This window comes from Oncorhynchus masou, chromosome 12 (assembly GCF_036934945.1).
Source record: "Oncorhynchus masou masou isolate Uvic2021 chromosome 12, UVic_Omas_1.1, whole genome shotgun sequence".
NCBI lineage: Eukaryota > Metazoa > Chordata > Actinopteri > Salmoniformes > Salmonidae > Oncorhynchus > Oncorhynchus masou.
In genome coordinates this window covers 18475996-18491228 of record NC_088223.1, presented here as the reverse complement: position 1 = coordinate 18491228, position 15233 = coordinate 18475996, and the positions used below count along the sequence as shown (strand labels likewise).

The following is a 15233-nucleotide window of genomic DNA, read 5'->3' as shown; positions in this document are numbered from 1 at the left end:
TCCTTCCTGTATCTGTACTTCCTGTGTCTCTACTGTTTGTACTTCCTGTCTGTACTGTATGGGTCTGTACTGGCTATACTTCATGTCTCTCCTGTGTCTGTACTGGCTGTCCTTTCTGTGTCTGTAGCACCCGGTGTACTGTGTGAACGTGGTGGGAACACAGAACGCCAACAACCTCATCACCGTGTCCACAGACGGCAGGATGTGCTCCTGGAGTCTTGACATGCTCTCTCAGCCACAGGTAAGAGCTGATCCGACATCAGTCAATAATGATCTGTATCATTAGGGCCCATCTCTTCAAACTGATTCAGAGTCAGCAATAGATTAGATAAAGCCCTATCAAACAATGTAGCTAATACCATGATAAAGCCCTTTCAAACAGTGTAGCTAATACCATGACAAAGCCCTGTCAAACAGTGTAGCTAATACCATGATAAAGCCCTATCAAACAGTGTAGCTAATACCATTATACAACCCTTTCAAACAGTGTCGCTAATACCATGACAAAGCCCTATTAAACACAATGTATGCTATATACAGTGCCTTGCGAAAGTATTCGGCCCCCTTGAACTTTGCGACCTTTTGCCACATTTCAGGCTTCAAACATAAAGATATAAAACTGTATTTTTTTGTGAAGAATCAACAACAAGTGGGACACAATCATGAAGTGGAACGACATTTATTGGATATTTCAAACTTTTTTAACAAATCAAAAACTGAAAGATTGGGCGTGCAAAATTATTCAGCCCCTTTACTTTCAGTGCAGCAAACTCTCTCCAGAAGTTCAGTGAGGATCTCTGAATGATCCAATGTTGACCTAAATGACTAATGATGATAAATACAATCCACCTGTGTGTAATCAAGTCTCCGTATAAATGCACCTGCACTGTGATAGTCTCAGAGGTCCGTTAAAAGCGCAGAGAGCATCATGAAGAACAAGGAACACACCAGGCAGGTCCGAGATACTGTTGTGAAGAAGTTTAAAGCCGGATTTGGATACAACATTTTTTCCCAAGCTTTAAACATCCCAAGGAGCACTGTGCAAGCGATAATATTGAAATGGAAGGAGTATCAGACCACTGCAAATCTACCAAGACCTGGCCGCCCCTCTGAACTTTCAGCTCATACAAGGAGAAGACTGATCAGAGATGCAGCCAAGAGGCCCTTGATCACTCTGGATGAACTGCAGAAATCTACAGCTGAGGTGGGAGACTCTGTCCATAGGACAACAATCAGTCGTATATTGCACAAATCTGGCCTTTATGGAAGAGTGGTAAGAAGAAAGCCATTTCTTAAAGATATCCATAAAAAGTGTCGTTTAAAGTGTGCCACAAGCCACCTGGGAGACACACCAAACATGTGGAAGAAGGTGCTCTGGTCAGATGAAACCAAAATTGAACTTTTTGGCAACAATGCAAAATGTTATGTTTGGCGTAAAAGCAACACAGCTCATCACCCTGACCACCCCATCCCCACTGTCAAACATGGTGGTGGCAGCATCATGGTTTGGGCCTGCTTTTCTTCAGCAAGGACAGGGAAGATGGTTAAAATTGATGGGAAGATGGATGGAGCCAAATACAGGACCATTCTGGAAGAAAACCTGATGGAGTCTGCAAAAGACCTGAGACTGGGACGGAGATTTGTCTTCCAACAAGACAATGATCCAAAACATAAAGCAAAATCTACAATGGAATGGTTCAAAAATAAACATATCCAGATGTTGGAATGGCCAAGTCAAAGTCCAGACCTGAATCCAATCGAGAATCTGTGGAAAGAACTGAAAACTGCTGTTCACAAATGCTCTCCATCCAACCTCACTGAGCTCGAGCTGTTTTGCAAGGAGGAATGGGAAAAAATGTCAGTCTCTCGATGTGCAAAACTGATAGAGACATACCCCAAGCGACTTACAGCTGTAATCGCAGCAAAAGGTGGCGCTACAAAGTATTAACTTAAGGGGGCTGAATAATTTTGCACGCCCAATTTTTCAGTTTTTGATTTGTTAAAAAATTTGAAATATCCAATAAATGTCGTTCCACTTCATGATTGTGTCCCACTTGTTGTTGATTCTTCACAAAAAAATACAGTTTTATATCTTTATGTTTGAAGCCTGAAATGTGGCAAAAGGTCGCAAAGTTCAAGTGGGCCGAATACTTTCGCAAGGCACTGTAACTGCAGTATGTCTATGTGACATATGTTACAGACTCACTATAACTAGGTCAGCACAACCTTAACATGAGGTTAAAACCTTTAACTTTGTGTGTGTGTGTGTGTGTGTGTGTGTGTGTGTGTGTGTGTGTGTGTGTGTGTGTGTGTGTGTGTGTGTGTGTGTGTGTGTGTGTGTGTGTGTGTGTGTGTGTGTGTGCGTTGTAGGAGAGCATGGAGCTGGTGTACAACAAGTCTAAAGCGGTGGCTGTGACAGGCATGGCGTTCCCCACTGGAGACGTCAATAATTATGTGGTGGGGAGTGAGGAGGGAACCGTGTACACCGCATCCAGACACGGCAGGTTAGAGGAACACACGTACACACACAAACACGGCATGGAGACACTGACAAACACACACCGAGACACACAAACACGGCACGGAGACACTGACAAACACACACTGAGACACACAAACACAGCATGGAGACACTGACAAACACACACTGAGACACACAAACACACACTGAGACACACAAACACGGCACGGAGACACTGACAAACACACACTGAGACACACAAACACACACTGAGACACTGACAAACACACACTGAGACACACAAACACGGCACGGAGACACTGACAAACACACACTGAGACACACAAACACGGCACGGAGACACTGACAAACACACACTGAGACACACAAACACGGCATGGAGACACTGACAAACACACACTGAGACACACAAACACGGCACGGAGACACTGACAAACACACACTGAGACACACAAACACGGCACGGAGACACTGACAAACCCACACACACCAACACACACACACACACACTCACACAGGTAGACACTGAGACACACTGACACCTATACTTTCAGTGATTGATATACAACCACAAATAGCAAGTGAACCCGTGTATAGTTACAGACAGATGTGTACACACACACTATAAGCTTTATATTTTGATGCATCCTATCTCAGCAAGAAGCTCCTGTTAACTCTTGAAAATGCTATTAGGACCTAGTTCCCCCCATATAGTCTCCTCAGTTCTTTCTGACACGCGCTCTCTCTATCTCTCTCTCTGTCTTTCTATCTCTTTCTCTGTCTCCATTCCTCTCTCTCTGTCTCTGTCTCTCTCTGTCTCTCTCTTTCTCTCTCTCTCTCCCTGTCTCTCCCTCTGTCTCTCTCTGTCTTTCTATCTCTTTCTCTGTCTCCATTCCTCTCTCTGTCTCCATTCCTCTCTCTCTGTCTCTCTCTCTGTCTCTCTCTTTCTCTCTCTCTGTCTCTCCCCCTGTCTCTCTCTGTCTTTCTATCTCTTTCTCTGTCTCCATTCCTCTCTCTCTCTCTCTCTCTCTCTCTCTCCCATGGTCCTTTGCAGCAAGGCGGGGATCTGTGAGATGTTTGAGGGCCACCAGGGGCCAGTGACGGGCCTCAGCTGTCACAACGCTGTCGGCCCCGTAGACTTCTCCCATCTCTTCGTCACCTCGTCGTTTGACTGGACTGTCAAACTGTGGAGCACCAAGGTAGAGGGATCTGATTGTGTCTAAACTAGGTATTACCTACATGAGTAGAGGAATACAGACACAGTGAGACTGTCAGTGTCACAGTCTGTGTTCATGAGTCAAAAAGAGGAGCAAAATAAATACATAGATACATTAGTGGGGAGGGAGGTTATGTGTCCGTGGCAGTGAACCGACTGGACTGGAGTGGACTGTGGATGGATGGAGTGAAGGATGGATGAAGAAAGGAAAAGAAGGGAGGGATGGAGAGAACGGGAGGAGTGAGGCTGTTGACTGGGGTTCAAACCACAGAGAGGCAGCGGGGGCCAGGGAGGCTGTAGACTGCTGTGGAACTCCTCTCTCTCCCATCCTGACCTTTCTGTCTGGAGACAGAGGAGCGCACCACAACCACCACAGAGACGGACAGAGGGAGGGAGGGAGGGAGGGAGGGAGGGAGGGAGGGAGGGAGGGAGGGAGGGAGGGAGGGAGGGAGGGAGGGAGGGAGGGAGGGAGGGAGGGAGAAATAGTAAAGAAGTGATGGGATAAGAAAGAGAGGGACTGGGTAAGTGAGAAAGCTATTGAAAATTAAAGAAGGGAGAGTTAAAGTTAAATTAGGAAGATCCAGCTGGCTGGACGGGTTGGTTTAGGAAGAAGAGGAGGGAACAGAAGAGGTGAAGAGGAGAGAAGAGGTGAAGAGATGAGAGGAGAGCACAGAATAAGAGAAAAATAGGAAAGTGAAGAGGAGAGAGGAAGAGAAGAGGAGGAAAGAAAAGAGAAGGAGAGAAGAGAAGAGGAGGAGAGAAGAGGAGTAAAGAGGAGATAAGAGAAGACGAGTGAAGAGAAGAAGAGGAAAGAAGATAAGAAGTGGAGAGAAGATAAGAAGTGGAGAGAAGAGAACAAGTGGAGAAAAGAGAAGAAGTGGAGAGAAGATAAGAAGTGGAGAGAAGAGAAGAAGTGGAGAGAAGATAAGAAGTGGAGAGAAGATAAGAAGTGGAGAGAAGATAAGAAATGGAGAGAAGATAAGAAGTGGAGAGAAGAGAAGAAGTGGAGAGAAGATAAGAAGTGGAGAGAAGATAAGAAGTGGAGAAAGGAGAAGAGGAGAAAGAGGAAAGGGAGAGAAGAGAAGAAGTGGAGAGAAGAGAAGAAGTGGAGAGAAGAGAAGAAGTGGAGAGAAGAGAATAAGTGGAGAGAAGAGAATAAGTGGAGAGAAGATAAGAAGTGGAGAGAAGATAAGAAGTGGAGAAAGGAGAAGAGGAGAAAGAGGAAAGGGAGAGAAGATAAGAAGTGGAGAGAAGAGAAGAAGTGGAGAGAAGATAAGAAGTGGAGAGAAGAGAAGAAGTGGAGAGAAGAGAAGAAGAGGAGAAAGAGGAAAGGGAGAGAAGATAAGAAGTGGAGAAAGGAGAAGAGGAGAAAGAGGAAAGGGAGAGAAGATAAGAAGACAAGAGAATATGAGAGAAGAGGGGAAAATAAAAGAGGAGGAGAGGAGAAAAGAGAAGAAGAGGAGAGAAGAGAAGAGGAAATAAAGACCCCATCATAAAACTCACTCCACTGAACAAAAATAGAAACGCAACATGTAAAATGTTGGTTCCATGAGATGAAATAAAAGATCCCAGAAATCTTACATACGCACAAAAAGCTTATTTATCTCAAATTGTGTGCACGAATTGGTTTGCATCCCTGTTAGTGAGCATCCCTTGTACTGGGGGAAATAAAAGGCCACTTTAAAATGTGCAGTTTTGTCACACTACACAACGCCACAGATGTCTCAAGTTTTGAGGGAGCGTGCAATTGGCATGCTGACTGCAGGAATGGCCACCAGTGCTGTTGCCAGATAATTTAATGTTCATTTCTCTAACATCATTTTAAAGAATTTGGCTGTCCGTCCAACCGGCCTCACAACCGCAGACCACGTGTAACCACGCCGGCCCAGGACCTCAACATCCGGCTTCTTCACACGCTGGAGCTGGAGACGTGTGCTCTTCACGGATAAATCCCAGTTTCAACAGTACCTTGCAACCGGCCAGATGGCGTCATGTGGGATAGCAGTTTGCTGATGTCCCATGGTGTCACGTTCTGACCTTAGTTTCTTTTTATGTCTTTGTGTTAGGTTGGTCAGGGCGTGAGTTGGGGTGGGTTGTCTATGTTCTTTTTTCTAGGTTATATTTTCTACGTGTTTGGCCTAGTATGGTTCTCAGTCAGAGGCAGGTGTCGTTTGTTGTACTTAGGTAGCCTTTTCCCACCTGTGTTTTGTGAGTGATTATTTTCTGTTTAGTGTTTTTCGTCACCTTACAGGACTGTTTGTTTGTCGTTTTTGTTGTTTTGTTCAGTGTTCAGCTGTTTTATTAAAATAATGGACACTTATCACGCTGCGCATTGGTCCTCCTCTCTTTCTCCAGACGACAAGCGTTACACATGGTGGCGGTGAGGTTATGGTGTGGGCAGGCATAAGCTAAGGACAACGAACACAATTGCATTTTATTGATAGCAATTTGAATGCACAAAGATACCGTGGCGAGATCCTGAGGCCCATTGTCGTGCCCTTCATCCGCCGCCACCACCTCATGTTTCAGCATGATAATGCACTGCCTCATGTTGCAAGGATCTGTACACCATTCCTGGAAGCTGAAAACGGCCCAGTTCTTCCATGGCCTGAATACTCACCAGACATGTCACCCATTGAGCATGTGTGGGATGCTCTGGATGTACATGTTCCAGTTCCTGCCAATATCCAGCTACTTCGCACAGCCATTGAAGAGGAGTGGGTCAACATTCCACAGGCCACAATCAACAGCCTGATCAACTCTATGCGAAGGAGATGTGCATGAGGTAAATGGTGGTCACACCAGATATTGACTGGTTTTCTGATCTACGCACCTGCCTTTTTGTTAAGGTGTGCGTGTGCGTGCATGTGTGTGGTTGTGGGCACACCATTGTGCGCGGTTGTGGGCACAGCTGGCTAACCTTTGCTTACCTAAGGTTACCATAGAGGTTTACATTCGCCTTGCCAATCAACGCCATCAAACGACACAGCTCTCTCCACAGAGAGTTCAAAAGGCAGGAATGCAATACTCTGAATGTGTTTTTACACTCAGCGGCGCAAATATTGTGGTTATGAAACCATATGGGTTGTGAGCTGCTTGACTCTGATGTTGACAGGGAGACGTCTAGAGACTGAGGGCGCATAACTTAACTGCTTAGGCCTAGTTATGACCTTAGAAAACCATTTCTGTGTCTGAAATAGCACCCTATAGTGTACTAGTAAGTAGTACGCAATTTTGGCATTCTATTCCCTATATAGTGCACTAGACTAAGGAATAGGGTGCCATTTCGGACACAGATAATGTCTGATAGGAGACCATGGTGATTTTTAGCCTCAAATTTATGAAATAGGTGTGCTCATTCATGCTAAGTCACAGTTCAGCTGATTGATCATTATTATAATAAGTGTCTCTCTGGCTTGATTGTGTGAATGAAGGAAGCCTACTCATCATACGATTTTCATTCCACTACTTGGCCTGGTTTGACCTGATGTCCTTAGCCAGATCACATTCATAAAGTACTTTATAATAACTTTTCTGCCCCTTCTGTTTCCCAGCAAATGGAACCATATTTCCTATATATAGCTGTGGTTAAAAGTAGTGCATTAAATAGGGAATAGGGTGTCATTTAATATGTTTGTTGGAGACTGAATGAATGGAACAACTGAAGTAAAGGCAGACCAGGATTCTCTCTGTTCAACCTCCATTTTGGAATCTATAGACCAAGATTCTCTCTGTTTAAACTCCAGTTTGGAATCTACAGACCAGGATTCTCCTTTGGAACTTTAGTTTGGAATCTACAGACCAGGATTCTCTCTGTTTAAACTCCAGTTTTGGAATCTACAGACCAGGATTCTCTCTGTTTAAACTCCAGTTTTGGAATCTACAGACCAGGATTCTCTCTGTTTAAACTCCAGTTTTGGAATCTACAGACCAGGATTCTCTCTGTTTAAACTCCAGTTTGGAATCTACAGACCAGGATTCTCTCTGTTTAAACTCCAGTTTGGAATCTACAGACCAGGATTCTCCTTTGGATCTTTAGTTTGGAATCTACAGACCAGGATTCTCTCTGTTTAAACTCCAGTTTTGGAATCTACAGACCAGGATTCTCTCTGTTGAAACTCCATTTTGGAATCTATAGACCAGGATTCTCTCTGTTTAAACTCCAGTTTGGAATCTACAGACCAGGATTCTCCTTTGGATCTTTAGTTTGGAATCTACAGACCAGGATTCTCTCTGTTTAAACTCCAGTTTGGAATCTACAGACCAGGATTCTCTCTGTTTAAACTCCAGTTTGGAATCTACAGACCAGGATTCTCCTTTGGATCTTTAGTTTGGAATCTACAGACCAGGATTCTCTCTGTTTAAACTCCAGTTTTGGAATCTACAGACCAGAATTCTCTCTGTTGAAACTCCAGTTTTGGAATCTACAGACCAGAATTCTCTCTGTTGAAACTCCAGTTTTGGAATCTATAGACCAGAATTCTCTCTGTTGAAACTCCAGTTTGGAATCTACAGACCAGGATTCTCCTTTGGATCTTTAGTTTGGAATCTACAGACCAGGATTCTCCTTTGGATCTTTAGTTTGGAATCTACAGACCAGGATTCTCTCCTTTGGATCTTTAGTTTGGAATCTACAGACCAGGATTCTCTCCTTTGGATCTTTAGTTTGGAATCTACAGACCAGGATTCTCCTTTGGAACTTTAGTTTGGAATCTACAGACCAGGATTCTCTCCTTTGGATCTTTAGTTTGGAATCTACAGACCAGGATTCTCTCTGTTTAAACTCCAGTTTTGGAATCTACAGACCAGAATTCTCTCTGTTGAAACTCCAGTTTGGAATCTACAGACCAGGATTCTCTCTGTTTAAACTCCAGTTTGGAATCTACAGACCAGGATTCTCTCTGTTGGAACTTTAGTTTGGAAACTACATACCAGGATTCTCTCTGTTTAAACTCCAGTTTGGAATCTACAGACCAGGATTCACTCTGTTTAAACTCCAGTTCGGAATCTACAGACCAGGATTCTCTCTGTTCAACCTCCAGTTTGCCTTTGAATTTGTTTTTAGAAACATGAGTTTGGCCAGAGTATGTGGCTACAGGGTCATGTGATGCTGTCTTTAGAGCAGGTCAGTAGTGCAGAATATCCTCTCCACACTTGCAAAGCCACTGGGGATGATAAACACCCTTTGTGCCACTCTTGCCAGGCTGGGCAGGGATGCATAGTTTTGGTTTTATCTGCCCACCTCATCATGCCTTTCTGTCAGCATGTGCATGTAGTAATTACACCGTCATGCTTTCAGGATGTCTTTTCAGATGTTTTAGTTGTGGACATTACATCACCACACTCCCTCTCTTGGTTTTGGTCCTGATCTTTGTAAGTCACCTTGTTTTGCACCTGTGTGTTTTATCACTTTCTTTATGAAAAGATTTTGTGAATTCCATGACAAGGGGTTATAGCAGTACACAAGACGAGAAGGCCGACGCTCCAGCCTTTGGGAATCTCGCTCCGAGCTCCAGTCAAATTGGGAACACTCCACTCCTCACTCTGCTCACATACTCTGCTGTAGAACCAGCCTAATGAGGCATTTTTCATTTCATTTGTTTTTCATTTTAAGTAAGTCAATGTATAGACTATGATGATTTAATGCAACAAAATGTTGTTTAAATGCTGAGGTTAATGTCCTTACCAGCCTAGAGTGTTGCTCTAGCAAATGCTTCACAAAGTATTTCTTTGTAGGCTATAGCCTTAAAATAATTGAAATAATATAGCTTAAATAATTCATTTCCATTCCTTCTTAGGCTCCCTGTCTGGCTCCTGACATATTTAGTGTTAGTATGCTGTTTAATACGAAATTATGAGTTTTGTTACATTCACCTTTTTATGTGTATTAAAATACTTTTCATTCAAACATATGGTTTGGTTTCAATACTTCATAACCAACTGGTAGGTCCAGGTAGTCACAAAAATAGATGGGTGTTGGTTCAATTGTGATTTTAATGAATGGAGATAATTCAGAGCGGCAGTTTTTTTCCCTGTGAGCACAGAGCTGTTTTTAGTCAAGGGGTTGGAAAGGATCTACGGTTTGGAATCTACAGTTTGGAATCTACAGGCCTGGATTATCTTTGTTGGAACTCCAGTTTGGAATCAACAGTTTGGAATCTACAGTTTGGAATCTACAGTTTGGAATCTACAGGCCTGGATTATCTTTGTTGGAACTCCAGTTTGGAATCAACAGTTTGGAATCTACAGTTTGGAATCTACAGTTTGGAATCTACAGGCCTGGATTATCTTTGTTGGAACTCCAGTTTGGAATCTACAGCAAATGTCAGAATTGCTGCAGCAAAATCAAGCCTTTTTGCCTGCAAATATCAGGGACTGCTATACGTCTCAGAAAATAGAAGATAGAGAGATTGGTAGTAGGTTGCTGTGGTCAGGTGTGTGTGCATTCCTGTCCCTTCCCTTGGGAGAGGGGAGGGGCTGGGGAAGGAGAGGAGAAGTGCAGGGAGAGGGGAGGGGAGAAAGGGATAGGAGGAGGGGAGAGAGAGCACATTCCTCCCAAGCGGTCTGTCTTTATGTCTCAGCCTGACTCCCACTCCATACCTGTCTCAGCCTACCTGACTACCACTCCCTACCTGTCTCAGCCTACCTGACTACCACTCCCTACCTGTCTCAGCCTACCTGACTACCACTCCCTACCTGTCTTAGCCTACCTGACTACCACTCCCTACCTGTCTCAGTCTACCTGACTACCACTCCCTACCTGTCTCAGCCTACCTGACTACCACTCCCTACCTGTCTCAGTCTACCTGACTACCACTCCCTACCTGTCTCAGCCTAGCCTACCTGACTCCCACTCCCTACCTGTCTCAGCCTACCTGACTCCCACTTCCAACCTGTCTCAGCCTACCTGACTCCCACTCTCTACCTGTCTCAGCCTACCGGACTCCCACTCTCTACCTGTCTCAGCCTACTTGACTCCCACTCTCTACCTGTCTCAGCCTACTTGACTCCCACTCTCTACCTGTCTCAGCCTACCTGACTCCTACTCTCTACCTGTCTCAGCCTACCTGACTCCTACTCTCTACCTGTCTCAGCCTACCTGACTCCTACTCTCTACCTGTCTCAGCCTACCTGACTCCTACTCTCTACCTGTCTCAGCCTACCTGACTCCCACTCTCTACCTGTCTCAGCCTACCTGACTCCCACTCTCTACCTGTCTCAGTCTACCTGACTACCACTCTCTACCTGTCTCAGCCTACCTGACTCCCACTCTCTACCTGTCTCAGCCTACCTGACTCCCACTCTCTACCTGTCTCAGTCTACCTGACTACCACTCTCTACCTGTCTCAGCCTACCTGACTCCCACTCTCTACCTGTCTCAGCCTACCTGACTCCCACTCCCTACCTGTCTCAGTCTACCTGACTACCACTCTCTACCTGTCTCAGTCTACCTGACTACCACTCCCTACCTGTCTCAGTCTACCTGACTACCACTCTCTACCTGTCTCAGTCTACCTGACTACCACTCCCTACCTGTCTCAGCCTAGCCTACCTGACTCCCACTCTCTACCTGTCTCAGCCTACCTGACTCCCACTCTCTACCTGTCTCAGCCTACCTGACTACCACTCTCTACCTGTCTCAGTCTACCTGACTACCACTCCCTACCTGTCTCAGCCTAGCCTACCTGACTCCCACTCCCTACCTGTCTCAGCCTACCTGACTCCCACTCCCTACCTGTCTCAGCCTAGCCTACCTGACTACCACTCTCTACCTGTCTCAGTCTACCTGACTCCCACTCTCTACCTGTCTCAGCCTACCTGACTACCACTCTCTACCTGTCTCAGTCTACCTGACTCCCACTCTCTACCTGTCTCAGCCTACCTGACTACCACTCTCTACCTGTCTCAGTCTACCTGACTACCACTCCCTACCTGTCTCAGCCTAGCCTACCTGACTCCCACTCCCTACCTGTCTCAGCCTACCTGACTCCCACTCCCTACCTGTCTCAGCCTAGCCTACCTGACTACCACTCCCTACCTGTCTCAGCCTACCTGACTCCCACTCCCTACCTGTCTCAGCCTAGTCTACCTGACTCCCACTCCCTACCTGTCTCAGCCTAGTCTACCTGACTACCACTCTCTACCTGTCTCAGTCTACCTGTCTCAGCCTACCTGACTACCACTCTCTACCTGTCTCAGTCTACCTGACTACCACTCCCTACCTGTCTCAGCCTAGTCTACCTGACTACCACTCCCTACCTGTCTCAGTCTACCTGTCTCAGCCTACCTGACTCCCACTCCCTACCTGTCTCAGCCTAGTCTACCTGACTACCACTCCCTACCTGTCTCAGTCTACCTGACTCCCACTCCCTACCTGTCTCAGCCTAGTCTACCTGACTACCACTCCCTACCTGTCTCAGTCTACCTGACTACCACTCCCTACCTGTCTCAGTCTACCTGTCTCAGCCTACCTGACTCCCACTCCCTACCTGTCTCAGCCTAGTCTACCTGACTACCACTCCCTACCTGTCTCAGTCTACCTGACTCCCACTCCCTACCTGTCTCAGCCTAGTCTACCTGACTACCACTCCCTACCTGTCTCAGTCTACCTGACTCCCACTCCCTACCTGTCTCAGCCTAGTCTACCTGACTACCACTCCCTACCTGTCTCAGTCTACCTGTCTCAGCCTACCTGACTCCCACTCCCTACCTGTCTCAGCCTAGTCTACCTGACTACCACTCCCTACCTGTCTCAGTCTACCTGACTCCCACTCCCTACCTGTCTCAGCCTAGCCTACCTGACTACCACTCTCTACCTGTCTCAGTCTACCTGACTACCACTCCCTACCTGTCTCAGCCTAGTCTACCTGACTCCCACTCCCTACCTGTCTCAGCCTAGCCTACCTGACTACCACTCTCTACCTGTCTCAGCCTACCTGACTACCACTCTCTACCTGTCTCAGTCTACCTGACTACCACTCCCTACCTGTCTCAGCCTAGTCTACCTGACTCCCACTCCCTACCTGTCTCAGCCTAGCCTACCTGACTACCACTCTCTACCTGTCTCAGCCTACCTGACTACCACTCTCTACCTGTCTCAGTCTACCTGACTACCACTCCCTACCTGTCTCAGCCTAGTCTACCTGACTCCCACTCCCTACCTGTCTCAGTCTACCTGACTACCACTCCCTACCTGTCTCAGCCTAGTCTACCTGACTCCCACTCTCTACCTGTCTCAGCCTAGTCTACCTGACTCCCACTCTCTACCTGTCTCAGTCTACCTGACTACCACTCTCTACCTGTCTCAGCCTAGTCTACCTGACTCCCACTCTCTACCTGTCTCAGTCTACCTGACTACCACTCCCTACCTGTCTCAGCCTAGCCTACCTGACTACCACTCCCTACCTGTCTCAGCCTAGCCTACCTGACTACCACTCTCTACCTGTCTCAGTCTACCTGACTACCACTCCCTACCTGTCTCAGCCTAGTCTACCTGACTCCCACTCCCTACCTGTCTCAGTCTACCTGACTACCACTCCCTACCTGTCTCAGCCTAGTCTACCTGACTCCCACTCCCTACCTGTCTCAGTCTACCTGACTACCACTCCCTACCTGTCTCAGCCTAGTCTACCTGACTCCCACTCCCTACCTGTCTCAGTCTACCTGACTACCACTCCCTACCTGTCTCAGCCTAGTCTACCTGACTCCCACTCCCTACCTGTCTCAGTCTACCTGACTACCACTCCCTACCTGTCTCAGCCTACCTGACTACCACTCCCTACCTGTCTCAGCCTAGTCTACCTGACTCCCACTCCCTACCTGTCTCAGCCTAGCCTACCTGACTCCCACTCTCTACCTGTCTCAGTCTACCTGACTACCACTCCCTACCTGTCTCAGCCTAGCCTACCTGACTCCCACTCTCTACCTGTCTCAGTCTACCTGACTACCACTCTCTACCTGTCTCAGCCTAGTCTACCTGACTACCACTCCCTACCTGTCTCAGTCTACCTGACTACCACTCCCTACCTGTCTCAGTCTACCTGTCTCAGCCTACCTGACTCCCACTCCCTACCTGTCTCAGCCTAGTCTACCTGACTACCACTCCCTACCTGTCTCAGTCTACCTGACTCCCACTCCCTACCTGTCTCAGCCTAGCCTACCTGACTACCACTCTCTACCTGTCTCAGTCTACCTGACTACCACTCCCTACCTGTCTCAGCCTAGTCTACCTGACTCCCACTCCCTACCTGTCTCAGCCTAGCCTACCTGACTACCACTCTCTACCTGTCTCAGCCTACCTGACTACCACTCTCTACCTGTCTCAGTCTACCTGACTACCACTCCCTACCTGTCTCAGCCTAGTCTACCTGACTCCCACTCCCTACCTGTCTCAGCCTAGCCTACCTGACTACCACTCTCTACCTGTCTCAGCCTACCTGACTACCACTCTCTACCTGTCTCAGTCTACCTGACTACCACTCCCTACCTGTCTCAGCCTAGTCTACCTGACTCCCACTCCCTACCTGTCTCAGTCTACCTGACTACCACTCCCTACCTGTCTCAGCCTAGTCTACCTGACTCCCACTCTCTACCTGTCTCAGCCTAGTCTACCTGACTCCCACTCTCTACCTGTCTCAGTCTACCTGACTACCACTCTCTACCTGTCTCAGCCTAGTCTACCTGACTCCCACTCTCTACCTGTCTCAGTCTACCTGACTACCACTCCCTACCTGTCTCAGCCTAGCCTACCTGACTACCACTCCCTACCTGTCTCAGCCTAGCCTACCTGACTACCACTCTCTACCTGTCTCAGTCTACCTGACTACCACTCCCTACCTGTCTCAGCCTAGTCTACCTGACTCCCACTCCCTACCTGTCTCAGTCTACCTGACTACCACTCCCTACCTGTCTCAGCCTAGTCTACCTGACTCCCACTCCCTACCTGTCTCAGTCTACCTGACTACCACTCCCTACCTGTCTCAGCCTAGTCTACCTGACTCCCACTCCCTACCTGTCTCAGTCTACCTGACTACCACTCCCTACCTGTCTCAGCCTAGTCTACCTGACTCCCACTCCCTACCTGTCTCAGTCTACCTGACTACCACTCCCTACCTGTCTCAGCCTACCTGACTACCACTCCCTACCTGTCTCAGCCTAGTCTACCTGACTCCCACTCCCTACCTGTCTCAGCCTAGCCTACCTGACTCCCACTCTCTACCTGTCTCAGTCTACCTGACTACCACTCCCTACCTGTCTCAGCCTAGTCTACCTGACTCCCACTCCCTACCTGTCTCAGCCTAGCCTACCTGACTCCCACTCTCTACCTGTCTCAGTCTACCTGACTACCACTCTCTACCTGTCTCAGTCTACCTGACTACCACTCCATACCTGTCTCAGCCTAGTCTACCTGACTCCCACTCCCTACCTGTCTCAGTCTACCTGACTACCACTCCCTACCTGTCTCAGCCTAGTCTACCTGACTACCACTCTCTACCTGTCTCAGCCTAGTCTACCTGACTCCCACTCCCTACCTGT

The 15233-nt window shown here is 47.3% G+C and overlaps 1 protein-coding gene across 4 annotated transcripts in view; it reads left to right on the top strand.

Annotated features, from left to right (window-relative positions):
• The window catches only part of LOC135549647 (cytoplasmic dynein 1 intermediate chain 1-like), a 135404-nt gene that overhangs the window by 102935 nt on the left and 17236 nt on the right, over positions 1-15233 (top strand). For all 4 annotated transcript variants that reach the window (XM_064979811.1, XM_064979809.1, XM_064979810.1 and 1 more), the window contains 3 exons: positions 128-241; positions 2371-2504; positions 3537-3681. In XM_064979811.1, the coding sequence (XP_064835883.1) occupies positions 128-241; positions 2371-2504; positions 3537-3681 (393 nt within the window). The remainder of the gene's footprint in view (positions 1-127; positions 242-2370; positions 2505-3536; positions 3682-15233) is intronic.